Here is a 26,628-nt window from a genome sequence, read left to right on the forward strand (position 1 = left end):
GACAAGATGTCACAATTGCTTCTCGTCTTATTGGTCGGATCGGGAACATAATTTACTCCGGACGTAGACGGTTGTTCAGGTCTTGGAGTAGATTTTAGTGCAGTGATGATATTTTTACATGAATCTTGTAACTACAAAAGTGATTGGAATTTTAAAGAAATAGGACAATGTTAGTATAGAAGTTTTTGAAGTTTCAATTTGTTTATCGAGGGGAGTAAGTCTAAACAGGATGAAAAATGAAAAGTGAATCACACGTTGTTTTAGAAACTCACTCGTTGTAATTAAATACTTACATTTAATGTTTTCGAACGACGATTTTTCAATGCTTTAATTAAAGTTTGATTCATCGGCTTTTTCTGAAACAAATTTTGCATAAATATGTGTATAAAACATGTACATATATCATGTAATGAAATACAGCTATTATTACAATCGATGAAAGATTTTGAATTACTGACGGCCTCGATGGGGTTACTGGTTTCTTAAATAAACAAAAATATTTTCATTACTAACTGTTCAATGCTAAATATTATTGAATAACATATTTATGTATATAATGCAACGAAATACAGTTATTTTCACACTAGATGGATGGATTTGAGTGATTGGCGACTTCGGCGTTTCAACTGGTTTCTTGAATAAGCAAAAATATTTTCATTACTAATTGTTCAATTCTAAATATGTAATATTATATACATACATATGTACATACATGTTGAGTAGTCGTCGGCTTGATTTCTGATGTAGAATGGAAATCGATTAAGAGCTGCCTCAGTTTTGAATCGTGAGCCCAATTTATATTGATATTTATCCATGACTTGTAGAAAATGTGTATTGAATTATTAAAGAACTTGTTGTTTTCAGACAAGATGGGTGTTCCGATTAAAAGTTTTGCAACACCATTCCGAATTATCGGATCTGGATCATTTTCGATGGTGGTATATACGAAGAGTAGATCAGGAATGATTTTCGATCCAGTAAACAGAGGGTCTAAATTTTCAATTGTGATTGTCTCACAAATCATGCCGATGAGGCATTCGAGAGCCACAAGTCGCACATCTAAACAGATAAATTATTTTCATATGACTGTTCAAATCACATTGGGGTGGTGAAATGTTAAAAAATGCATGTCTCACCGACGGGCTCAGTGTTTATGGAATAAGATTTGAAAGTCTCGAAATCGTAATGTAAATGACCACATTGTTGCAATCTTCTCATACAATGTAAGCAATTGTTAATCAAAGCGACATTTTTCAATAAACTATGCTTTTCCTTCTCTTGAGCGAGCAGACGTTGAATTTCGCTCAAAATTTTATATCCGTTGTTGTGTCCATCGATCTGACGCTGAATCATGAGTAAAATTCAACATTTATTTATTGAAAATGATTGGACCGGTGGGTCTTAGGCTTTTTGGGGCTATGTAACCCTTTGAATGCTGACCAACGCCGATCGGCGTTGTATATTGAGCATGTACAAGTTAAAAGAGAATACTACCCGTTAAGACCTTCCATGTAGCATTGAAAAAAAAATGCATTGAACATGGGTCGTGTAATCCGTGTCAATATTTAGAAAGACTCGTTTACACTGGAATTTCTGAATTTATAACCATGGCAGAATAGCCTGATGGAAATTCCTAACTGCTGAGTATTTTAGATTGTGAGCATTACATTTTAACAACAATGAAGAAGATGGAACTAGTTTTGGAAAAATACATTCATTAATATACTTCTTTTGTTGATTTTATATTGTTGCAAGATATATTCAGTGCCGGCCTTACACCCTAAGCGCCACAATTTTTTAAAAAAAATGGTTTTCTATCCTCATTTTACGGGCTTGGGATCGGCAGCAAAGTGTTTAATGGTCCGTACGCACCAAACCAACGACGATTTTGGGCCAACTTTTAGAACCAGTAGCGTAAAAAATATCGAAATAAAAATTAAATTAAAAAATTGAAATTAAATATCAAAATTAAGCTAACGAGCGAGATTGAGCTAAAATTAGATCATCGTTGATGTTTTGAATTGCAACAATGTTTTGAATTACGACGATACGCATTACAACCAGAGAAATATTATAATTTCTCTGATTACGAGCGAAAAAAACCTTGTTATTGTTTCTTATAAGTCGTCACGATATACTACTACTGTGTTTCGCCGTCGATGAAACATTTAACAAAAAAAATGTCGGTGATTTGTCAAAGGGTTTTTTTTTCTTTCGTCGAAATAAAATTAATAATCACACATTATCCGATAAATTTTACCTCTGAGATGGATTTAATTATTTGATTTATTTCGACGAGAGAAACAATTGAAGACATTATCCGATAAAATTTACCTCTGAAATGATTTAATTAATTGATTTATTTCGACGAGAGAGACAATTGAAGACTAAAAAAATTTCGTTTGATAAACCGACAACGTACCGGATTGGGACCATCGCTCGGTCACCCATACTAATACATGAGATATTCTTAGTAACTGCGCATTACGGGGAAGTAAAAATAATAATTCTTTGATTTTTTTTTCGATCTTAGTGCGTATCTTCGTAAGTCAAAACATCTTCGACAACCAAAAGTCGAGGATTACGTGTATGTGATTGTTGATGATCTAATTTTAGGTCAATCTCGAAAATTTATTTAAATTGGGCATGTTCTGTTTTAACTTTCAATATTTTATTTTAATTTTATTTTGATATTTGAATTTAATTTTAATAAAATAATAATAGTTTTAATTTTGATATTTAATTTCAATTTTTAAATTTAATTTTTATTTCTATATTTTGTACGCTACTGGTTTTATCCTGCTGGTTAAAACATTGGACCAAAATCGTCGTTGGTTTGGTCCGTACGCAGTATAACAAGATTTCTCAACCCCAGGTGGAGTTAAAAATAAATAAATAAAGTGATAATTCAGAAGTGAACTTTCCCAGCTTTTCTTTCAGCAAAATCTATAATTAATGCTGAAAAATCAAGATTTTCAGCGATATCATTTTCAGTAGATAGAGTTTCAAAATTGGAAAGTCTATTTTGTGACATTATAGACTGGAGATAAGTTTTGAGTTTCAAAAAACTACGTTCACCACTTGATACAGATTCAGGCAGTGTCAGAAAAATTCGCATAGCAACCCAAATGTTCGGATACAAATTTTGTAAATCATGCTGTTTTATAAAATTTAATATAATGAGTGGATTTATTTTATCTTGAAATTTATTTGAAAGAAAGGCTTTCGAATTAATAGGTTTATCGCTAAGTTCATTACTAATAATATAAATTTTTTATTCACGGTGAGATTAATTTGAAGACCGGCTCTTTCCAGTAGATTGTTTAAATTAAAGGGCCTTTAGCGCTTTAATTTAAAATTTCAAAGACGTCAGCACTCAAAGGGATAAACACACGAGCTCATTATCTTCATGCATATTTCAAGATACTTTTCAAGTCGCCAAAAATTGTGAACATCATAGGAACCAAATTATGATGCCTTTGATTTACATAAAAATAATTTAATGAATTTACCGGAATCACAGCTTCTATCAGCACTTTCACCAGAGCCGACGTATAAGTATAAAATCGCTTATCGGATTCGCTTTTTCGCAACGAATCTATCATGATAGGAATGTACTCAGGTGGACAATATTTTCCAGCTTGCAACCGCTCTGAAACAAGCACTATTAACATCCTGCGTATTGATTCGAATCAGAAGAAATTCTAAAAGTCTTACGAATGATGATTTTCGGAAACACCCATTCGTAGAGATTGCGTTCGAAACTATTGCAATTATCAGTGCCGATTCTATACAATTTGCGGAACTTGCCAACTACATCGATGCCGTGCGAATACTTCAAAACAAGCATCACCTAAAAAGTATCACACGTACATATAATTGTTGTTGGTTTCCAAATGAAAGATTGTCATTGCAAAGTTTGTTTAGTTTAGTTTAAATTACTCGGTTCATAGCGAGGATGGCGCTGCATCGTATCATGAAAAAGTAATCATCGTCCATTATTATTCCGTTCAAATTGGTTAAAGTTGAATCTTTCGGAATAGTCGATAGAGCGATCAAAGCTTCGTATTGTCCCATGATGTTTCGTTCGCATTTAAGTTGATAATGCCACTGGTGGACTAATTGTGTGATGGCTATTGTGCGGATCATCGAAACTTCGGGATCTAATCTCACCCATAGAACTGGACAATCCGTTTCACTGAAAATATTTTGCATACTATCATGTCTATAATATCTTAACAAGGAAGAGCTCGAGATATGAATGAAACTCGGACAAATTAATGATAGTTCCAAGCTGCAAGAAATCGTGCGATAGAGAACACTGTAGGATTTGATTTACGAGTGTGAAATCTCAAACGTGCGAGGTCTGTTAATGATTGTACATACATATGTGTAGGGTTGGAATTGAACGAAAGACTGATTGTGAGAAGGGGATGTAACGGTTAGTCGCAGTTGGACCTGTGCTCCGCGCGGTTGGTCGCTAAGCCTCCGCACGTATCATCTTAATAAACAACATGACTGAAAACGCACGTGTTTGGTCTTCACCTCAACCGCCACATCCCAACCGTGGTCCTGAACAGCGTCATCTGTCAGGAATCTCTTCCACATATGTGTCGATAGTTTCATGGAAAAGTGTATTTGTTAAAGGATAATAGCTTAAACTGGTCCTCATTCCCACCCATGTCTATGAACATCGTTTTATTTTTTTATTTAGCCAGCAGCATAGCTCGGTCGTTAAGCTTCTGCCCAACACCGAGAGGCGCCGGGTTCGATCCCATGAGCTGACCTTGATTGAAAAGATTTTTTCTGAGTATATCTGTAGTGCTGCTGGTCAGACCTGGGTATTTGTGACTCCGGGTCGTTCGTTTCCTATCAGAGTTTGCCAATTTCTCTGATTTCATTGTTGAAACGGTTCCCGATTAAAATTGGCTAAAAATCCTTCCTACCTACTATGTCACCACTATTTGAGTATGATTAATGTACAATAAAATTTATGTACAATTCATAGATGTCTCGTTAGTTTGCGAGTTTTTCGGTGTCTCGTATTTCAGCGACTTGTGTAATTAAAATGCTGCATTGTTTGTAATTAGCCAGGAAGGCGCATTGGGGTTTACCTGTAAGGCCTTCCTGGTATAAAATGTAATAAATAAATAAATTTTATTTTTATATAGATATACATATGTATATACCAGGAAGACCTGACCCCAATGCGCCTTCCTAGACAATTAATTACAAACATTGCAGCATTTTTATTATATAAATCACTGTATTTCGAGAGGCTGAAGAACACCAAATTAACAATTAATTAATCCATTGAGACATTTATGGATTTAGACTTGTATATATATTTTTACATATATACAATTTGAGGAACCGTTTCAACAATGAAAATCAGATAAATTGGCAAACTCTCTGATAAGAAACGATCGACTTGGAGTCACAAATATCCAAGCCTAACCAGCAGTATTAAAGATTAGCACGGAATCGAACCCAGTAATCTCTCGGTGCTAAACATAAACGCAACCACCGAGCCATACTGCTGGCTGTATTGTATGTGTGTAAGCAGTGCTGGCCTTACACCTGATGGCACCCTCATGCAATTTTTTCTAAATACCCTGTGGGTCTCGGGGGAACAGGGTAGTTCCTCCCCCACGAGTCAGGACCGAATGGTCGAATGACAGCTCCAATGCCGTAATGATGGCGAGCGGTGTTGCCACCCTCTTCTATGGGGTCGCCACAACCCTTAGAAAGAACTGTCACCTTTGGCGCTCTAATCTAAAACTTTGAATGGCTTTTGGCGCTCTAATTTAAAATTTTAATGCGCCTTTGGCGCATCGTTCGGCGCCCTAACTTATTTGGCGCCCTCAGGCGCCGCCCGACCTAGCCCCCCCCCTAAAACCAGCACTGTGTGTTAGTAATTATCTGTTGGTTTTTTTTTGGTACATATTTGGGATCTTCCCATTCCCAGATTTTTGGATAATGGTTCCTCGTTAAGAAAAAAAGAGTTGGTATGAGATATGCATATTTCATAAGAAAATGTATTGTAAGGAAAACTGAAAAAAATGTGTTCGAATGTTGCCCAAGATTGTGTATAAACCACAAGTATAGGAATAATAAAAAGTATCAACGACCTTAATTACACAAATCTTACCGTGCTTCTGTCAAATCAATTTTTTTCAAGACACCACCACTCACTGGTAGTATTATATGATCAGTCTCGGTAAAGTCATGGCATGGAATGTCACACTTTACAACAGCATCAACAATAGCGATTTCATGAATGTATAATCCGCTAACTTCGTGAACTTTCAACGTCAACGGGCCCAAGTATAACCGAACACCCTTCGCACAGGGAAAAGGTTGTGTAATTTCAATTGAAATTACATTCCTAAAATATTTTCTTATAATATATATTTGTATTCGGAGCAATCTATCTAGAACCAAAGTGTAATATATCTGAAACTTACGAATTCTTCTGATATTCATAAGTCATATTAAAATCGTGGTGACCCCCACTATTAACACAGCCGTGAATTAGTGTAGATATATTTTTTCCAGTCATTTGCAATATATCCGAGACAAATTGACTAGAAGATAAATATGAGCTTCGAAGAGTCGTAGTTGAATGAACTTTTGTTCTGAGTATTGATACCAGATTACTTTCGCCGATGAATTTTTCAATGATTATCATGATGAGATGCGATTTCTTTTTAGCGACCTGAAAACAGCACATCTTGTCACATACGTTAAGTAGGATAACAGTCGACTAAAAACTAAGCATACTTTAAAAAATTGATGACTCGGTATTTGAGAATTTGCTCTGGGAAGACGAGCATTATCTGGCATATAGTTTGGACAAATGGCATCATTCCAAATATTTATAACGAGTCCACCATATTTCCTTTCAAACTCCACTACCTGAAAATTCAAATCCACTGCTGTACGTATGTAAGTGATTAATTAATAAAAGTATGTATGTCTTTAGTATTACTTTTATGAGGTCAAGTAAGATTTCGCGTTGATAGTAATGGAGACCAAACGTTTGTTTGATGTAGAGTGTGGCAAAGTATTTTGCTATTCCGTAATCGAGCCACAGATCTGACCATCTGTCGAATAGAATGAAACAACCGTAGAACTGCTTTCCGTAAGCCTCAGCTAAAGTTTTCTTGATCTTATATCCATTATCGATCAATCTAGCTTTTTGCAGTAAACGGATGCTGAACAATGTCACAGATGAATATGAATAAAATTTATCATCAACCTAAAATATGCGTATTATATCTAAATTGGAACATGATTTTTTTATCATTCAAATAGCATGATTCAGGAATGCATCGACATGATTGGCAAGCAACTACTGCTACTTTGGTAAGGTATCATAATATAATAATAATAGGTTGTGGCTATTTGCAGGTACTATATCTGCAAATTATTGGCTATTTGCAGGTACGATGTCTGCAAATTATTGGCTATTTGCAGGTACTATATCTGCGACAAGCGCAAAGCCTTCTGCGCATGTCACTGTCAGCGTGTTTACTGTTAAAACTTTGTTTTAAACCTCTTAAAATTTAGTTCGAACTTGTAAAGTGACGTAGAGTAAAAAATATAATCCAAATTAGTTAATATTATTATTTGTTAGAAAATTATTATCATATACAACGTGTAATACCTACATACAAGAACAAGCCAGGAACTAGCTAAATGATATAAATCTATTATAATAACGTGCGAAATCTATTTGCCTCATGTATAATGAACGATTGATTAAACAAGTCTAGCATGCATTAAATTTAAGAAATTATAATCGGATTATAAGTTCACACGCATGCGCAGAAGGCTTTGCGCTAGTCGCAGATATAGTACCTGCAAATAGCCACAACCATAATAATAATATATATAAAAATGGACTCGATGTGCGTATGTATGTGGCAGAGCGTGGACACAGCCAATCAGAGCCAAGTATTTAAGATGCGGGGAAGCGTGGTAGCGGAGAAGTGGGGGATGTGGAGCGTCATTTGACGACAGGCATGTGCGACGTTGGTTCGAGTCACGGGCGGCGACGCGCGCCTATAAATTACCTTAGATTATATTTATATATAAAACATATAACTTTATTTTAATTCGTGTATCAATTTCGTTGAAATCACCCGTTGAAATCAACGGGCATAACACTAGTGATAATATATATACAAATGGACGCGATGTGTGTATGTGGCAGACGTGTCGACCAGTATGGAGATTTAAAAAAAAATCAATGTTTAGAATACTAGTATATGTCGTGGCTAGAGATATTTAATAATATGAATACACGCGAACAACGCGCACAGCCAATCAGAGCGAAGTGGTCCACGTGGACTGAAACCATTGACCAAATAGGTGCATTTTAAGCATCCGCTATTTTTATGCCGATAACACTGAGCAACAAAAAAATCACGTTTTTGAGTTACCAGAGCGGAGACTAACCAATCTTTACTAAGTTTGACCCATTGAATTCGAATATGATAATGAATTTTGTTGGTTAGTGATCGTTTAAAAAAATGCGCGATTTTTACAGTTTTTTGGGTTTTGCGGTCTTTAACTCAAAATCTAGTATTTTTGTGGTCATAGTGAGTATTGGAAACAATAGTCAGAAGTTTTTTCTATTGATTGTGATTTTTTATTGTTTTAAAATACTTATAATTAATTGTTTAGCGAATTCTTAAAGTGAAATATATATATTTTTTTATGGATTTTTTCTCCGTGCTATGTATGTTGCGTTTATTGAGCCAGTTTTTTATTTCACCACGTTCATAAGGATTGGTTTTCTATCTCAATATATATTTTTTTATCTAAACGTACTAATTCGAGCGGTAATAATTGAGCGCCGAGTGAGGTCAGGCTGAGCGACGGGTGACGTCATTGTCAGATGCGCTGCGCGGGAGCGTACACACATTCATTCATCATTTCGAACGGGTGAACGAGGAATTCATACGCGCGCGCGCCTATAAATTACCTTACACTATATTTATGTAGGGTTGGAATTGATCGAAAGACTGATGTATGGGCTATGGCTGAGAAAGAGTATGTTATGATTGATTGTGGGGTGAGGGATGAAAGGGACAGTGATGTAACCGCCGGTTCGGTGATTACTGGTCACAAAGTCACTAAAATCTCTATAACGGAACATCTGGCAGCCGAAAAGTCCATCATACTAACGATAACTATCATAGTAACGAGAACTTGAGTGCCAAATATTGTGTATTCGCGATTTTCATGGCAAAAATTGTCTTTGTGACCACCCCAATGTGACGAATAGTCCAATTACCGTAACCGCCAGTAGCAGTTAGACCTGTACTCCGAGCGGTCGGTCGTCAAACCAACGCATGTATCATCATCGTAATAAACAACATGACACGTGTTTGGTCTTCACCTGGCCCGCCACATCCCAACCGTGGTCCTGAACAGCGTCATCTGTCAGGATTTATATATAATGATATATAACTTTATTTTAATCCCCGTATCAATTCCTTTCCGAAGTCACTCGTTGACATCAACGGGCACAACACTAGTTTATATAATATAGTATAAGACTCACATGGTCTAAAAACACTTGCTTGTATGTAACATGAGGATATGCATTCGACAGAAGACGTCGATAAAATATTATGATATTTTGAGTGTACATGGCATAGTGGGATACGAATGGTAAAACAGACGGCATACAATAGTGGGTCACAGCTGGTACCCAAGGATCTGGATACTCTGAAAAGGGGCTGAAACGTTAAAATACCTTAGATTGTATGTATGTATATAATATGTATATGAAAGTGCATACAATTAATTGGTACGACATACCCAATTGCCATTGTAATGTTGGGCGCAGGAGTTGGGTGGAATACTTTGAAGACAATGAGCTTTCTATCGTTTTTGTAATGTTTGCCGATTTTCAAAGCATCGCCATTCGATACGACAGTTAACCTTTGGCTGATGAAATACTTCAAAGTCCACTTGCAAGCTGTGGAGTACTTGTCGATGCATGGAAACCACAATCTGGCACTGTGGCCGTGTGTAAACATGTAAGCAGAGTCCTACAATTTAGTGGAAACGATACAGTCAATGTGATCAATCATTACAATTAGATTCATTAGAGACATTCACTAAGATATTTCTATTTGGATATATTACTTAATGCAAAAAATAATCTGTGAATGCATACATAATAGAATGCATACATAATAGTCAGTACAGGTAAGTTGTAAATCAAAAATTTTCAGCAAAGTGAGGACCAATCATACATAACTTACATTTTCATGGTCGACAAACTGTATTCCAGCTGTTGGATTACGAATTGAATATTTAATTCTCACTAGGAAGCCCAGCATGAAGTTTGGAGAACTTCTTAAGGCTTCTGGAAGGTTCAAGATTAGTTCATCCGATTGTAAAGTGGGTAATGCAGGAAAAGGAGCGGTCGATGATTCTTCATGCTCTCTGTTAATTATTTTAAGTATGTATGTATGGTTAAACCCATTTCATAAAAATGTCAAAAAGTTGCAAGCTTCTTGCTTTGTTCATGATTTGGTCAGTATGTACAGGTTTTCAATCCAAATTGATCCTTTTTCATCAAAATTGAAATGAAAAAGGGTCAATTTGGAATGAAAAACCTATATAAAAACCATTAATTGCACTGAGCAATAAAAAATACTAATTAATAGTTTGGCACACTGAATTCGAATATAATAGTGATTTTGGTTGTTTTCCTCTCGGCTATGAGATAAGAAAGTTTAAAATAAAAATGATATCGGTGATTGAACTCATGAAAAAAAGCAGCAGATTTTTTGCAAGCATGTTTGAATAGAATTGATAAAATGTCTTACGATTCACGGTTGTTTAAGTGCACGAAACTAACAGGAAAGTTTTTAATTAAAACATTGTTGATTACACATTGTCGAGCATTCAATGCGATCTTTTGCAGCATTCTATCAAGTGGAACGATCGACAAATCGACATAGCCCTGAAAATATAAAGAATAATCTATATTACATGAAATACAATTACATATACGTACGATTGGATTACCATAATATATCTTTCACGAAATACAATAGACGTAATAGCAACTGTTTGGTGCACTGTAATAATTAAAATGATATAAAATTGATTTGTGGTTCACGTCCACTTTTGTTATTTTATGTATAATATAAGAAAAACTTATAATTTGAAAGGAGGGGTTGGAAGTGGTGGATCGCCGCTCGCAGCAGCCATTTCTTCACGTTCAGTTTAAATGTAATATTCGTACAATACTAACCGAAGATTACTCATTTAACAAATATGTATAATACATAATATGTAATACCATAAGTATTTACACATTCAGGGGATGCATTGTAGGTAATGGATAAATGTTGATTGTATGATAAATATGTCAGTTTGAATTTGTTAATATAAATTTATTTAAATAACTAAATACATTTAATCAATAACGAGTGTTGAGTTTGAAGCGGACATGTTATCAGGTGGAGGACTCGGACTCGAACTGTACGAGCTGAGAGTCTCGCGCGTGTCTTCCTTCACTCTCATCACAAGATCAATCGGAGTCTTTGACGCATGTTGAGACTTGTCTTTGTCTTTGTCTCTAGGAATGCTATGACTTCTTTCTTTGTCTTTTGAGGACGAGCGGCCTTTACTGCTGTGTTTGTGTTTGTGCTTATGCTTGTGCTTTTTCTTGTCTTTCTTTTTCTTCTTAGACTGAAAATATTACAAATATATGTAGTAATAAAGTTTTAATACAAAACTCGTGATAAATATTGTGTCATACCTTAGAAGCTAAATGAGGGTCAGATTTGGGTTGGAACATTCCCGGCTCAAAGCCGATAGGACCTGGTGGACCCTGAAGTCCCGGTAATGATACAGAATTCTCTGATAAATACTCTCTATGTTTTACTTCATCCTAAAAAATAATGATATGAGAATATTCAGTGTCAATCGTGGTTCTGTGATGAAATCGTTCGGTGAAAGGTATTAAATCATTATGTAAAAACTTACCTTTGGCATACTTTCATGAGATAACGGTAACTCGGGATTTTCTACATAATCTGGAAGTTCTGTTTTTATTTCAATGGGTTCCTTTTTAATATTGTCTAAGATGAGAGGGTTCGGTCCCGGCATGTTGCTAGGTGGTAAAGAGCTTGGGAACGGCTTCGGCGGCAGCGGAGGAGAATCAGCTCTACGTTTAATAGCACCACTTTCAGTTTTGATCATCGTCGGTAATTTCGCCTTATAAAACAATATATTTTTTGATTAAATTAAATGTTGTTTTGATTATAGAATTAAAAAAAAAATATATTAATACATTATACGACTTCATTAAAGCTATTTCTTGTTCTCGTTCCCATTCCCTCTCCTTCTCTAGTTCTTTCTCCCGTTGTCTTTCTTTCTCGCGCTCTCTGTGATCCCTATGATGACCTTGTCTAAGCACACCTTGCAATTCCGGAATCGGCAAACACAGTGGAATCCTAGTACCGTACAGCGTAAAATAAACATCGACAATATCACAGCGAAGTCTCGAATCGTTCGATAAGAGACTGTTTACATTGTTCCAAAGTCGATGGACCAGACTTTCCGTATCTAGACGGTGTTTGATGGCTTTTTGGAATGGAGGCATTTTGACCAGAAGTCTGACGAGTCCGTGCCGAGTGGCCGGATCCAGATCGTTTTCAACGACAGTTAAAAGAGAGCTCAAATCTTCCGGCCGTCCGTCTACTCTGACGTAATCCACCAAACATTCAAAAGCGGCCATTCGGACATCTAAAATCGATAAAAAAAGCATCACAGTATTATTATCAGTATTCATCAATTATGTTATTCGACTTTTTAAGAAAGGGAGAACTGGATGGATACTATTTATATGGGTCAGGGTTTTTTTTAATGGATTTTGGTAATACAGTCTGCGAAGTGTGCGATGCACACAGACACCGCAAAGGGAAAGGCGCCTAAAATACATAAAAAAAAGAGAAATAGAATAATACGTATAGACTATTTTGAATAGGGACCTTTAAAATGCCTCAATTTCAATCAAAATTTTTAAGGAATTCTCACTCACCGACATATTGACCGTATTCTGAATAGCTTCTGAACAGAGTCGGAGTACTGGGTAAGTGACCGCACTGTTGCAATCTTCGTATAGCGCTTAAGCAGCTGACGGTAGCCGTGTTTTTATAGCATGGTAGAACCTTTTCTAAATTAAGCACTCGTGTGATCTCCTCGAGTACTAAGCGGGTGTCGGCTGATAGCGATTCTGCCGTGATGGGAGCACCCTAAGACAATTTCCACACAAATAAGTCAAAAGCAAATATAATATATGGAACAAGACTATAACCCTTTGAATGCTAGCCAACGCCAATCGGCGTTTTGCCAACAAGTCCATGAGCCTCCAAAACGCCGATAGGCGTTGTATTTTGAGCATGTACAAAGTAAACAAGAATACTACTCGCTAAGCCTTTCCAGATAGCATTGAAAAAAAAAATGCATCGAACATGGGTAGTATAACATGTTTATAAAGACTGGTTTACACCGGAATTTCTGAATTTATAACCATAGCAGAAAAACCCGATGGAAATCTCTAACTGCCGAGTATTTTAGATTGTGAGCATTACATTTTAACACCGAAGAAGATGGAACTAGTTTTGGAAAAATACATTCATTAATAGACTTGTTTTATTTATTTTATATTATTAGTCTAAACACACCTTTACAAAACTCGAAATCCTCGGCGGTAGTTATCCAGGGTTTGTTTGGATTAGCTACAACTTTTATACCTGCTTTCTATTGGATTTCTAAATAAATCTAGTTGGAAATGTTGGCGAAATTTTCAGCGTGGCGGGCTTTCAACAGAAAAGACGTCAGTACTCAAAAGGTTAAACGGAAACTCACTTGATGTACGACTGATATGACAGGAGTTATCGTGGCCGTGAGCGCGTCGATTAAGCTCGCCCTGTAGTAATTGTCCGAGTAGTGATTTTTCGAATTGTCGTTGTACTTGAAGAGGTCCAGTAAGAATCTGATCACTTCTGGAGGACATATTCCGTGTTGATTGCGCAATCCTGGTGAAAAATCGAAACTGATGATTTGAATGATATTGACGATTGTGTTGATAGTTCCAAAGTGCGGTACAACGTACCAGCCATGGCAACGGGGATTGTTTTTTGTAGAAAATAGTGTTGGAAGTTGGTGAAGTTATTCTGTCGAACTATGTGGGGTGCCGAGAACGAGCCGAACATTTTACGGAATATGGTCAACATTGCTGGAGGTCCTGCCCACGTGCTCACCATGGCATTTGCCACCTGAAATAAGCAAATTTCACATGAGAATCAGTGCTATACAGAATGACTAATTCGTAGATGTAGATCGTAGACAAACTTTTGTCAGACAATGGGCGGCTTTGCACCGCACTTTGTAGAAAGTCTGTTCATTTTCTATCGTGTCCGTAAGAGCCATTCTCGTAGCCGGCGTCGAATACTTATCCAAAGCATATATAGCTTCATTTTGAGCCGTCACATCTCGCTCGTGTCTCAGCTGGTACTGCCACTGATAATCCGGCTGAACGATTGTCACACTCCGAAGCAGCGACATTTCCGGATCCAACCGAATCCACAAAACGGGCGAATCGCTGAAATAACAAACAATAAATCAATACATCTCGAGTGGTTTGGATAGTTCAGAGTCTACCGACGCGACCTACTCCATAGCCGTCAGATCCATATCGACCTCTTCGCCGGTGCACAGAGGAATTTTTCTTTTCTTGTTTCGTCTACTTTTCGAATGGCAAGTGATGTCGTGCTTAACGACGGTATTTTCAATTTGGATCGTATGCTTAAATGTACCGTCTAACTCTTGAATCGTCAGCAGCAACGGGCCTACGTATTTGCGGATGCCTTTTTGTGAGACGCAATCCTGTCTAATTTCAAGTTCGACTGTGTTTCTGAAAATGATTAATCAATCGAATCCATTCGTACTTTGGTAAGGTATGTGAATTCGATTTTATTTGCAAACCTTTTTCTATTGAATACGGAACTCAAAGAGAACTTTGCATGCCCGCCAGTCCTCACCCATTCGTCGACGAATACGACCATATTCTTTCCCGTAACTGTAAAGATCGCTTTAACGAATAAATTGGTAGATAGTAAAAGATGTCCCCACGCGCCTCCGCTGATTTTAGTGGTAGCTGCATTCGACGCTAGAGATAATTGTTTATTGAATACTTGCAGGAGTAATTCTTGACCGATGCGTTGTTCTAACATTCTCAGAACGAGGTGTGACTTTTTTCTCATAACCTTAAAATACATTTTTTCAATGTTATTAAATAAAATAGTGTCGTACCCAATGAAATATCATTGCATGGGTGTTGGCATATTAAATTAAATAAAAAAAATAAAAGTAATGTGTCGGTCCTGTGTTTTTATGTACATATTAAATCAAATACCTTTTAAATATATTTAATTTAATATTTATATTTAATTGTTTAGTATGAAAAAAATTAGTAAAAACTACTTACCTACCTATGTACATGTAAACAATATAAAACACCAATAGAAAAATTAATTAATTAAATAAACTTTCAATAGATGGCGGTAAATTTTCTACCAAGAGGAAAAATTGGTAGCAAATAGTATATATATAGAAGTTTTTTCTTTTGTTATATATATTGTTTGGGCAGTGGTTTAGCTGTGACGTACATACAATGTATTACAATGAAACGATTATTATAGTACAGCGAGCGTTATCTCAAACAGAAAAATAGACAGACACACAGACAGAATAGCGATATTATATATGTGGTAGAGATTCCTAACAGATGACCCTGTTCAGGACCACGGATAGGATGAGGCGGTTGAGGTGAAGACTAAACATGTGCGTTTTCAGTCATGTTGTTTATTAAGATGATACATGCGGAGGCTTAGCGACCAACCGCGCGGAGCACAGGTCCAACTGCGACTAACCGTTACATCTCTACCCCTTTTCATCCCCTTCTCACAATCAGTCGTAACATACCCTTTCTCAGCCATAGCCCATACATTAGCATTTCGTTCAATTCCAAGCCTACAACTATATGATATGATAGATAGATATTTTCGTCAGTTAGAAGTAATCGAAGATTGTACCTCCATATATCGAGGTGAAATAGTATGAATGTTTCTCAATGGGAAATAGAATGGATCTCGTGAAGAACCAGACGTCCCGACGGCTGGAGGTTGCAGAGGATCCAGAACTATTCCTCCATATTGTTCTTCATAAGCAACTACCTGTAAAAAAAAGATGGAAACCGCTGTATTACATCAATACTTTCTTAGCAAATTTATCATAGGATTAACGTAATTTTTAATAATTTTTACAAATTATGTAAATACGGGGTGGTGAAAGATATGTATACTTCGGCTAATTCATGTTGAATCCAATCTCTATATTCGTTGTTTCCAAAGCATTTTTTGGCGTACAATCCCGATAAGTACTCCGCAATGCCTTTGGCCAGCCATAAATCGGACCAATTTTGCATGGTAATAAAACATCCGAAGAATTGTTCGGCGACCGCTTGCGCCATTGCCTTCCTCGTGATGTAAGTCTGGTCGATTATGGCTATGGAGTGGAGCAGATGAGTGCTCATGATGGACATGGTCGTATAAGCAGACACGTCTTGTTCAACCTGTGTACAAAAAATATCCGTCAACTACGAAGAATCCTCGTTTTTGTAAGAAAACGTGTAAAAATAGGTAACTAACCTCGTCCACGAAAACCTGCTTATAGCACGGATACGGATATCTGGTCGATAGCGTCTCTTCGTAAAACTCGAAGGCTTCGTGCAAGTACCGCACCGAGTTTTTCAAATTTGGCATAAGTTGCGGCAGGCAATAATGCGTCACTTCGTTCATGAAAGGATCTACGTACATTTCAAAAGGCCTGTAAAAGTGATCAAATTACACATTTAAAATTTGTTTGTGATCTTCGTGGTGACTAATTGTGCATTACTAACCCGACGGCGAGGGCTATATTTGGAGCACAAGCTGGTGTATTGAGTACGTAATGAAAGACTTTCTGTCTATTGTTCAACAGATTTATAGTATCGACTAATTCTCCGCATGATACGGCGGTCAAATTCTCATCCACGGTAAACTCCAACTTCCACGTACACGGTTCTGCAAAGCTGTCGACGCACGGAAACCACAACCTCGCCGAATGACCGTAGGTGAACATGTGAGCTGACCTCTATACAGATTAATTGTAAATAAATGGAATTAGCATTGATTTTAAAAGTTTAATCGTCGAAGAATGGTTTGAACGCACTTCTGAGAGACTTCCTTCGCCTTCAGGTACGACGAAATGAACTCCGGATTGTGAATTTTCCAATGAAAATTCAATGCCGATTCGTAATCCTCTACCTTCACCAATGAGGTGTTGCGCTTCTGGAGGCACTTGAATGTGAAGCTCACCCGAGTCATGGTCGGGGTCTATTTTTTGAGCGGCAACTAAATGGCAGTTTGAAAATACTTCCAAAGACCGACTGTAAATACAAGTTTTTAATTTACATAAGAGACATTTTTTAATTATTAATAACTACTGTTTGATCTCCCGTAAAACATCAATTCTCGTTAAATGAACTCTCCGTTTCTATACTTGTCTTGTCGGTCATCATAGTAATCATTCCAGAATCATTTTCCAATATCTTTATTACATATGTTACGATTTCTACCAACTTTTAATTCAATACTTATTAAATGAAAATTAATTATTATCCTAGAATTTTCAATTTAAAAGGTTTTGGTTTCATTACATACATATGCAAGTAGCTGTAATAAACATAAAATTATTGATCTTATTCAAAATTGTATTCAAGTATAGAAAAGAAGAGTTCATTTAACAGGAATTGGGGAAACCAGGCCCACCGAATTTTGGTATATGGTTCGGCCCATGTCTCACATGTATGTCGAGTAATCAAAATTTCGTTATATTCCTGAAGTATGTGAATGAATTGAGGGTAAACACCAAGAATTGCGTCGCCTGGCATTTGATGTAAGATCCAACATGGTACCTACGAGTATATTGCTGTCACAAATACTCCCAAACACATTGGTGGAGTTGCGAAATGAATTTCTAAATTCATTTCGAATTTCAAATTGTTGCAAGTAATCCACGACTTGTACCGAATTGACGTTGTAAGTAATACACAATGGAATATAAATACATTCGTTTGTGATTCACCAGACAACTTTGTGGATGCAAATGATAGTGAATAACATACTCAACGTTTTGTGTATGTAAACGCCAGGGTACGCTATTTTCGGTGTTTACCGAATTGAGGATGATTTTATATGATACTTACGTTGTGGGATGCGATTGGCAAATGTCTAAAAACGGATCGCAATATTGGAAATTAGCCTCGTACTGGTCGTTGAGGCACACTCTATAGACGCGACATTGTTTAGCGTTCAATCTGATGAAGCGCAACGTATCACGTAATGGAACAATAGTCAGCTCTACGAAACCCTGAAATAATTGTCCAACTCGATGAACAAGGGCGTTTTTATTGAAACGTTACCGTGTATATGTCAAGTTTACTTACAATGATGACTTTCCTTTCGAAGCTGATTCCGGTGAGGCTGAGGATTTGATGGGCTGTAAGCATTGGAACATGAGTGAGGTTATGTCGTCTGTTGAAGACTGAGAAAATAGTTTGTGGATACTTATAGTTTGAACGGTCGACTGTTGTCTGCTGTTCTTTCCCGACGGGGCCGCGCGCCTCCGCCCCCGCCGCCCCCTCCACCCCCGGCGCCCCCACCTCCGCCTCCACCCCCGCTGCCGCCCCCGCTGCCACCCCCACCGGCTCCCGTCATCGCAACGCCACTTTGACAGCTACCACTTGCAGTCAGTGCTGCCACTCGCACATAAACAACCTAGTGTGGCCAGCGTCAATTAATTGCGAATTTTACCAAAACATTACAAGTTGACGTCAATACTATTATGGATTGGAGAATAAGTACAACAAAATAAGGATATTCAAGGAAAAATATTTTAGTAATAATATTATCTGTCTGGGTAAAAATGTTATAAGTTTGTTCACCATTAGTGGCCAAGATTTAGAAAAAATGCAAAAAATACAGAATAAAGCTATGAGAGCTATTTTGAATGTGAGTAGATTTAAGAGTATTGGAAGTATGTTAGATGAATTAGGATGGATGAGTATTAGAATTAGTCTAAATATTAGTACATTGTCTTTTGTTTATAAGTTAGATCATAAGTTATTACCTAAGTATTTTGATGATTATATAATAAGGAATAGAGATAAACATAGTTTTTATACTAGAAATAAGGACAAACTAGTTGTAAGTAGAGTAAGAAAGAATAAGACGGCTGGGGGTGTTTTTCACAGGGGTGTGCTCATGTATAATGCCCTCCCTGAGTGCGTCAGGTCTGCTAAAAACATGGATGCATTCCTGCGAGGTGCGAAGAGACACCTCTGTGAGGGACAGTACATATAAGTTAATTATAAATTTTAGAGTTAAGTATAATAATTAAGATGTATTTTTAAATTAGCTTGATAGCTAAAATATATATAATTAAATAATAAATATAAATAAATAATTAGTAGAGGTAGGACCGGAAGCGTGCTTTTTCCAGGAAACAGGGCAAATTACAAAGCTAGAGAGCATAAAAAAAGTTCATAATAAAAATGAACAAAGTACGACGAATAATAAAGTTGGTCCGCTATTTAACCATTTGTCACTAGCAGGGTTGTACATAGAATAGGCGATACGGCACCCCGTCACCTTTTATCGGCACCGGTAGGCGACCCGGCATAAAAATTTCAAAAATCAAAATAGTATAAAACTTTATTTTTTTCGAAAAGTTTTGCAATATTTTTCACCCAAGCTCGACGACAAGGAGCGCTGTTATGCATAAAAATGCTGTCAGGATCAAGGATACCACCAGGCTTTATGTGAGGCACCAGATGTGTCTTTAGCACATTTAAATATTGGTCCCCATTCAAGGACCCATTAACGAAATAAATGGGTCCTGGACCTTTCTTTCGCTTATGACGGCTCAAACCATTGTCTAGGGTGGATGTTTAATTGTGCTATCAATACATGAGGGTAGGTAGCGTTCTTGGGGGCTGCGACGAACAAACAAACGGCTTTGTGTCACTAACTGAAGGATACATTCATCGCTTGAATATTGCTTTGAGGATACACTCGATGAATTTCTTGCATAGTGCGAAAAAAGTGCAAAATCGAGCGTACCGGAACCTCAAAATTTAGCACAAAACCACTGGTCACTAGATCAATGGCGTGCCGAGAAATTCTCCTTGTTTTTGTCGCACAGCCTTACTTGCGTGTGCGCGAGCAAGATACAAGGGGAACATGTGACGTCATACCGAGTACTCTTGTATCCTGCTCGCGCACACGCAAGTAAGGCTGTATGACAAAAACAGAGAGAATTTCACCGCACATCACTACACTAGATGTTTCTCGGTATTTTATCGTGTATAATTTAGTAGCATAATCAACAACAAATTAATTTCCTATTGTTATAATTACCAAAAAACAAATATTAAGAAAATCGACCACATACGACCAGGAATAAAGATCATTTTAGTTTTAAAGAGAGTGCATATATGTATGTACTACATATAATATTATATAAAAGTTTGATTTTTCGTAATAGGTCACATTTGATAATAAATAATATGCCACTTCAAGGGGAGCTAAAACTAAAGACTTGTTGTCAGTTCGAGTTTTCTAGTAATAAATGCAGTGTTTTGAACACACCATTTGTTTGTTTTGTTTGATACAGGGAAATGCAGCTGAAGCTAGACCTAGCCTAAGGCATCTACTCACCTATGCATTTTAGCAAACACACCGACCTGTATGCACTTTGTGGCAAACATAAAATACCGTTTTACAGACATTACAACCGATCAGTTCGGTTTTTGCACCGGTAGATAAATTCGCTTACAAGGCACGCGCCAAATCGAACTAAAGCAGAATTCTTTGGAACATTTTGTATACGAGATCGATCGATAAAATCTCCACGAATATTCCGACCGAGAGCTATTCATTATTTTTTTAAAAGTGTAATTATCGATTCAATACCCGACGATACAGATCTAGATTCGTATCGGATGTATCGATACGTGTTTTGTATAAATTCGTAAATTTTAAATTATCGACTGTACGAATGTTTAATTGTGAAGGTTGCAGAGTGAAATATAGGCTAGTCGTTAGTGCAATTATTTATCATTTTTAATGGATATGAAATGATTGTTTTATTCTCAAGGATTCAAACGTGAACGTGCTCGAGCTTAATCTCGTAAATTAATTATATACGTAGAATTTTGTTCGCTGGTGTAATTTAATTATGTTTAGAATAAAAATGAGTTTAAATAAGTCATAGCTTATCGTGACGATTAAAATCAGCTCCATTCGCAACAACGAATATCATTGCAAACTGTTAAAGTCGTTTCTTTTGTACGCGAAAGGCTAAAATATAGGTATGTATTTTGTGACATTTTGACCTCGGCACGAGTCTCGTTTAAGATTTCTCAAAAGTCTTGTAATAATAGATTTTATATTTAAATAATAGTAATTTTTATTTAATCTGTAATACGTGTCAAGTATTGTTGAAACGTTTTAATCTAGTTTAATCCATTATAAGTAAAGCCTTGATCGCTTATTATGGTTTTGAGGATAACTCGAATACTATTAATTCAATTCACATTTGTATGTAGGTATTTGAAAATTAAATGTTAATGAAAATACATACTTAATACATTTGTGTTCTTGAGCCACTCGGTTTTATAATTGTTTTATTTGAAATTTAATATTGATCTTTTACTTTTTGGGCTTTTTAAATGCATCCCATCTTTATCATACAATTAATTTACATATATTCTTAATATCAATATCATCATCATCATCATTTACAGCCATTCGCCATCCACTGCTGGATGAAGGCCTCTCCAACACGCTTCCACTCGTCCATCACTTCCATCCATCTCATTCCGCACATTTTCCTAATTTCGTTCACCCATCTTCCTTGCGGTCTTCCTTTTACTCTTTTGCCTTCTCTCGGGTACCATTCAAGCACTTCTTTTGTCCACCTTTCGTCCATCCTCCTAGCTACGTGACCCGCCCATTGCCATTTCAATCTCTTCACTCTATCCACTATGTCCACTACCCTTGTCATATTTCTCACCCACGTGTTCCGCTTCCTGTCTTTCCTCGTTATGCCAAGCATAAATCGTTCCATACTTCTTTGAGTGCATTGGATTTTATTTTGCATCTTGGCGTTCAGTGTCCAAGTTTCACATCCATACGTCATCACTGGCAAAACGCATTGATCAAAGATCCTTTTCTTCAGGCAGAGTGGCATTTTTGATTTAAAAACAGCATTCATCCGTCCAAATGCACTCCACCCTAATTTCATACGTCTCTTTATCTCTTCATTTTTACTACCAGACATGTCAATTATTTGACCTAAATATAAATAATTATTTACTACTTCTACTGGTTTATCATCTAAGGGGATGCTATCAGGCATGCAATAACTATTGAACATTAGTTTAGTCTTATCTACGTTAATTTTTAATCCTACTTTTCTACTTTCCCTGTCCAGCTGTGTTAGTCTGATAAGTAGGTCAGCTGAATCACGAGCTACTAAAACTATATCGTCTGCGAACCGAAGGTGACTCAAAAAGCGACCATTGATGCTTACTCCGGCTGTATCCCAATCCAATTTCCTGAAAACTCCCTCAAGCACCGCATTGAATAACTTGGGCGAGATTGTATCTCCTTGTCTTACTCCTTTTCCTATGCTAAATCTATCTGTACCTGAAAAAATTTTAACCGAAGCTGTGGCATTCTTATATATTGCAGCTAACAGTCCCACATAGGGTTCCGGCACTCCCTGTGTTTTTAGAGCGTTAAGTACTGCATTATGACTAACTGTATCGAAGGCTTTCTCATAATCGACGAAACCTAGGCACAATGGCCGTTGATATTCGTTGGCGCGCTCGATTAGTTCGCCAACTACTTGGAGGTGGTCCATTGTGCTGAAATTTGCCCTAAACCCTGCCTGCTCTATAGGTTGGTTTTCGTCGAGGATATTCTTCAGCCTTTCTGTAATAACCTTCGTGAAGAGCTTGTAGACCGCTGAAAGTAGACTAATGGGTCGGTAGTTCTTGATATCGCTTTTGTCGCCTTTTTTGTGTATTAAAATGATAGTTGCGTTATTCCATCCTTCTGGTATAGCTTGGTTCTGGATGCATTTGCTGAAAAGCCTAGCTAAGATATTAATTAGGGGGGGGCCGCCACATTTTAGTAAGTCAATGGGAATATTATCTTCCCCTGGGGTTTTACCGTTCTTTGCAGTTTTTAGCGCGGCCTCTACTTCGCTAGGCAATACTGCAGGAACCCTTTGGCCGTGTGTCGATTCCAGAGCGGGGAATTGGCCGTTGTCGTTCTCGTATAGTTTTGCATAGAACGTGTAAACTCTGTCTATGATTTCTTCTCTATTCCTAATTATTACTCCGCTCTCTGATCTGATTGCGATCATTAATATCAATATCATCATCATCATCATTTACAGCCATTCGCCATCCACTGCTGGATGAAGGCCTCTCCAACACGCTTCCACTCGTCTCTGTTTTGCGCAACACTCATCCATCTCATTCCGCACATTTTCCTAATTTCGTTCACCCATCTTCCTTGCGGTCTTCCTTTTACTCTTTTGCCTTCTCTCGGGTACCATTCAAGCACTTCTTTTGTCCACCTTTCGTCCATCCTCCTAGCTACGTGACCCGCCCATTGCCATTTCAATCTCTTCACTCTATCCACTATGTCCACTACCCTTGTCATATTTCTCACCCACGTGTTCCGCTTCCTGTCTTTCCTCGTTATGCCAAGCATACAGCGTTCCATACTTCTTTGAGTGCATTGGATTTTATTTTGCATCTTGGCGTTCAGTGTCCAAGTTTCACATCCATACGTCATCACTGGCAAAACGCATTGATCAAAGATCCTTTTCTTCAGGCAGAGTGGCATTTTTGATTTAAAAACAGCATTCATCCGTCCAAATGCACTCCACCCCAATTTCATACGTCTCTTTATCTCTTCATTTTTACTACCAGACATGTCAATTATTTGACCTAAATATAAATAATTATTTACTACTTCTACTGGTTTATCATCTAAGGGGATGCTATCAGGCATGCAATAACTATTGAACATTAGTTTAGTCTTATCTACGTTAATTTTTAATCCTACTTTTCTACTTTCCCTGTCCAGCTGTGTTAGTCTGATAAGTAGGTCAGCTGAATCACGAGCTACTAAAACTATATCGTCTGCGAACCGAAGGTGACTCAAAAAGCGACCATTGATGCTTACTCCGGCTGTATCCCAATCCAATTTCCTGAAAACTCCCTCAAGCACCGCATTGAATAACTTGGGCGAACTAGGAATATCAATATATGAGCCGTTATATTTGAATGTGGTGGAAGTTCAACTTTCAGTTCCGAAAAACATTATTTATATTTGAATTAATTCACAAATTGTTATCATTTATTTTAATTCGATATGTCTAGAATATATAAAAAACAGAATAAACGTAGGTATTACAGGTCACCAGTATTTTTTAAATATTGTTAAACGCAAATCATTATATTTAATGATTTGTGAGATATTTCTCGAAATGAAGAAAAGTTATTTATGCCACTTTCAAATATAACGACTCATATTCATATAATGAAAAAAAAATGGGAGACATTTACCAGAAAATAGAAATAAATAATTACACAAAAAATGACTAAAATCAGACTAGAAATACACAATGAACTTTCTAGTATATTGAAAAAAAAATATGTAATACAATATTAATACATGGTTATCATAATTTGAACTTGGCTCACTTTATTTGATTTTTTTTCTAGCCGTGTAGTATTTGTTGTAGAGGGCAAAAAATGAGCAAGCATAATTCACTGCGAGTTGAGTCCGTGACAGTTATTTATTTACGTACAGATTGTTAAGGACGGTGATCTCATTTCTGCAGCAATTGCTCTCTTGTAAGCTTAACTATAGCGCGCTCGCGCCATTTGGCAGGTGAAAGCAAAGCCTTAAATAATAGTCTACCGTTCGCACAAACGGTTCAATAATTGCTTTCAATACGAAACGTTAATTTTTATTTCTGAAACGTGCTATTTTTGACTGAATTGGAAGCCATTTTGTCGGATTGCAAAAACAAAATGGCGGTTCTTTTTTTATATACATATGTACATACAGTGGCGGACTGGCCATACAAGCGAACATGCCCGATGGCACGTGGGCCCCACTATCTCTTAGAAAATATGGGCCCTCAGTAAAATTAAATAACTTTTTAACTATTTAACGTGTGTAAAAATTTATAGGATATTGCACTTTGGGACCTAAAGTTTAGGTATTTCAACAAAACAAATTTCTTACGATATACAAAAACAACTAATACCTGCTTTAACAGCCCAAGGATCGGTTAACTTTTTTTATTAGGCTCGAAATGTAAGTTTCAACATTTGCGTGGGCCCTTTTGCCGGGCCTATTTTCAACGTCAATACTATGTATATAACAATACCTATGTAACAACTACCTACTGAAATAAAAATGGTAACAAAACAAATAAAAAAAAATAATATAAACTGAATTGCTTAAAACAATTTTGATAGGACGATTCATCATCAACCAGCGATTTAAATTTACTTCATACTTTCAAAATAACATTTGCTTATACTTCGACGATATATGTAGTAAGATTTAAATACACAATTTTAAACAGTTTCCGAATATAAAATCTATTCCTAATATAGACACATCCATGTAAATAGAAATACAGGATAGGGGCCCCCTCCCCAAAAATTAATTGAAAATATTATGCATTTTTTTCAGGGACGTAATTTGGGGGGGGGGCATAGGGGGTAACTAATAAAATAATCGCTAAAGTGAAAGTGAAAAGACAGTCGGTAGAAATTAAGTTGATAAATTGATAGTTTTTTAGTGACTCAGTTTGATGATCGATTTTTTTTGACCATGTGAAGATTTTTGGAAAAAAATTTTCGCCTGCGGCGCTTTTTTCACTTTTTACATAATATTTTTTTATAATTATTTTTTCAAAAATAATCTTATTTTTTTCATATTTTATTAGTCAATAAGGTGTATGCAAAGAATATTTTCCATTTTTATTCCGATATAAAAAGATTTTTTGAAAAAAAGTTCAATTTGAGCAATCTTTGCCTGCCCAAGAAAAAGCTGAAATGGCGTCCCTGATTCTTTTATGATGCATTCTAATTACCTAGGAAAAGAGTTAAAACGAAATATACAATGTAATTTATGGATCTATTTTGCTTCTGCCATTTTTCTTTTACCTACATTTGTTTATTCCCATTTTTGGAAAAAAAAAATTTTCCCTTGATTTTTAGCGTGATGAAAAGAAGAAAATTTTATTATATGGGGGGGGGGAGACAAATTTTTTTAACCCTGGGGGGGCCCCTTTGACTCCTGGCATGCACTGATTTCAGTCCCAGTCCGCCACTGTGTACATAGGTACATCTAATATATAATTTCGAAAGAGACTTTGTATATA

General features: G+C 36.6%; 2 protein-coding genes across 3 annotated transcripts; both read right to left on the reverse strand.

Moving 5' to 3' along the window:
- Positions 1–343: 343 nt before the first annotated feature.
- LOC143915570 (transcription initiation factor TFIID subunit 2-like) lies at positions 344–10,361 on the reverse strand. Its single transcript, XM_077436269.1, has 15 exons — positions 10,284–10,361; positions 9,835–10,067; positions 9,575–9,752; positions 7,909–8,067; positions 6,992–7,261; positions 6,784–6,918; positions 6,468–6,718; positions 6,385–6,388; positions 6,152–6,342; positions 3,943–4,198; positions 3,718–3,853; positions 3,513–3,652; positions 571–633; positions 459–481; positions 344–356 (listed from the first exon to the last, which is right to left on the reverse strand). Exons 1-15 carry the CDS (start codon positions 10,359–10,361, stop codon positions 344–346), a joined length of 2,130 nt encoding a protein of 709 aa, XP_077292395.1.
- Positions 10,362–10,853: 492 nt separating this feature from the next.
- Taf2 (TATA-box binding protein associated factor 2) lies at positions 10,854–18,897 on the reverse strand. 2 transcript variants are annotated; one of them, XM_077435843.1, is made up of 18 exons: positions 18,711–18,897; positions 18,590–18,642; positions 18,350–18,513; positions 17,314–17,530; positions 17,003–17,235; positions 16,752–16,929; positions 16,406–16,675; positions 16,137–16,277; positions 15,028–15,308; positions 14,717–14,956; positions 14,395–14,644; positions 14,156–14,318; positions 13,909–14,078; positions 13,079–13,292; positions 12,329–12,783; positions 12,022–12,252; positions 11,795–11,926; positions 10,854–11,724 (listed from the first exon to the last, which is right to left on the reverse strand). In XM_077435843.1, exons 5-18 carry the CDS (start codon positions 17,221–17,223, stop codon positions 11,449–11,451), a joined length of 3,222 nt encoding a protein of 1,073 aa, XP_077291969.1. In that variant the 5' UTR covers positions 17,224–17,235; positions 17,314–17,530; positions 18,350–18,513; positions 18,590–18,642; positions 18,711–18,897; the 3' UTR covers positions 10,854–11,448. The 2 variants fall into 2 exon arrangements, with proteins under 2 accessions (XP_077291969.1, XP_077291968.1); XM_077435842.1 differs by lacking the exon at positions 18,711–18,897 and having other exon boundaries at positions 18,590–18,652.
- Between the last annotated feature and the right edge of the window lie 7,731 nt (positions 18,898–26,628).

This window comes from Arctopsyche grandis, chromosome 8, assembly GCF_051622035.1.
Source record: "Arctopsyche grandis isolate Sample6627 chromosome 8, ASM5162203v2, whole genome shotgun sequence".
Lineage (NCBI taxonomy): Eukaryota > Metazoa > Arthropoda > Insecta > Trichoptera > Hydropsychidae > Arctopsyche > Arctopsyche grandis.

What these genes read in the sequence shown, in the direction of transcription:
- LOC143915570 (XM_077436269.1), bottom strand. Translation starts at nt 10,361, where the DNA reads ATGCTGGGCTTCCTAGTGAGAATTAAATATTCAATTCGTAATCCAACA. An exon ending in AGCAAGTGTTTTTAGACCAT is followed by an intron (nt 8,068 to 9,574) that starts GTGAGTCTTATA and finishes GGTAATTTATAG; the next exon opens with GCGCGCGTCGCCGCCCGTGA. An exon ending in CACATACATACGCACATCGA is followed by an intron (nt 7,262 to 7,908) that starts GTCCATTTTTAT and finishes CGCATATTTTAG; the next exon opens with GTTGATGATAAATTTTATTC.
- Taf2 (XM_077435842.1), bottom strand. Translation starts at nt 18,652, where the DNA reads ATGCTTACAGCCCATCAAATCCTCAGCCTCACCGGAATCAGCTTCGAA. An exon ending in AATATAGCCCTCGCCGTCGG is followed by an intron (nt 16,930 to 17,002) that starts GTTAGTAATGCA and finishes TCACTTTTACAG; the next exon opens with GCCTTTTGAAATGTACGTAG. An exon ending in AATCCCCGTTGCCATGGCTG is followed by an intron (nt 14,079 to 14,155) that starts GTACGTTGTACC and finishes ATTTTTCACCAG; the next exon opens with GATTGCGCAATCAACACGGA.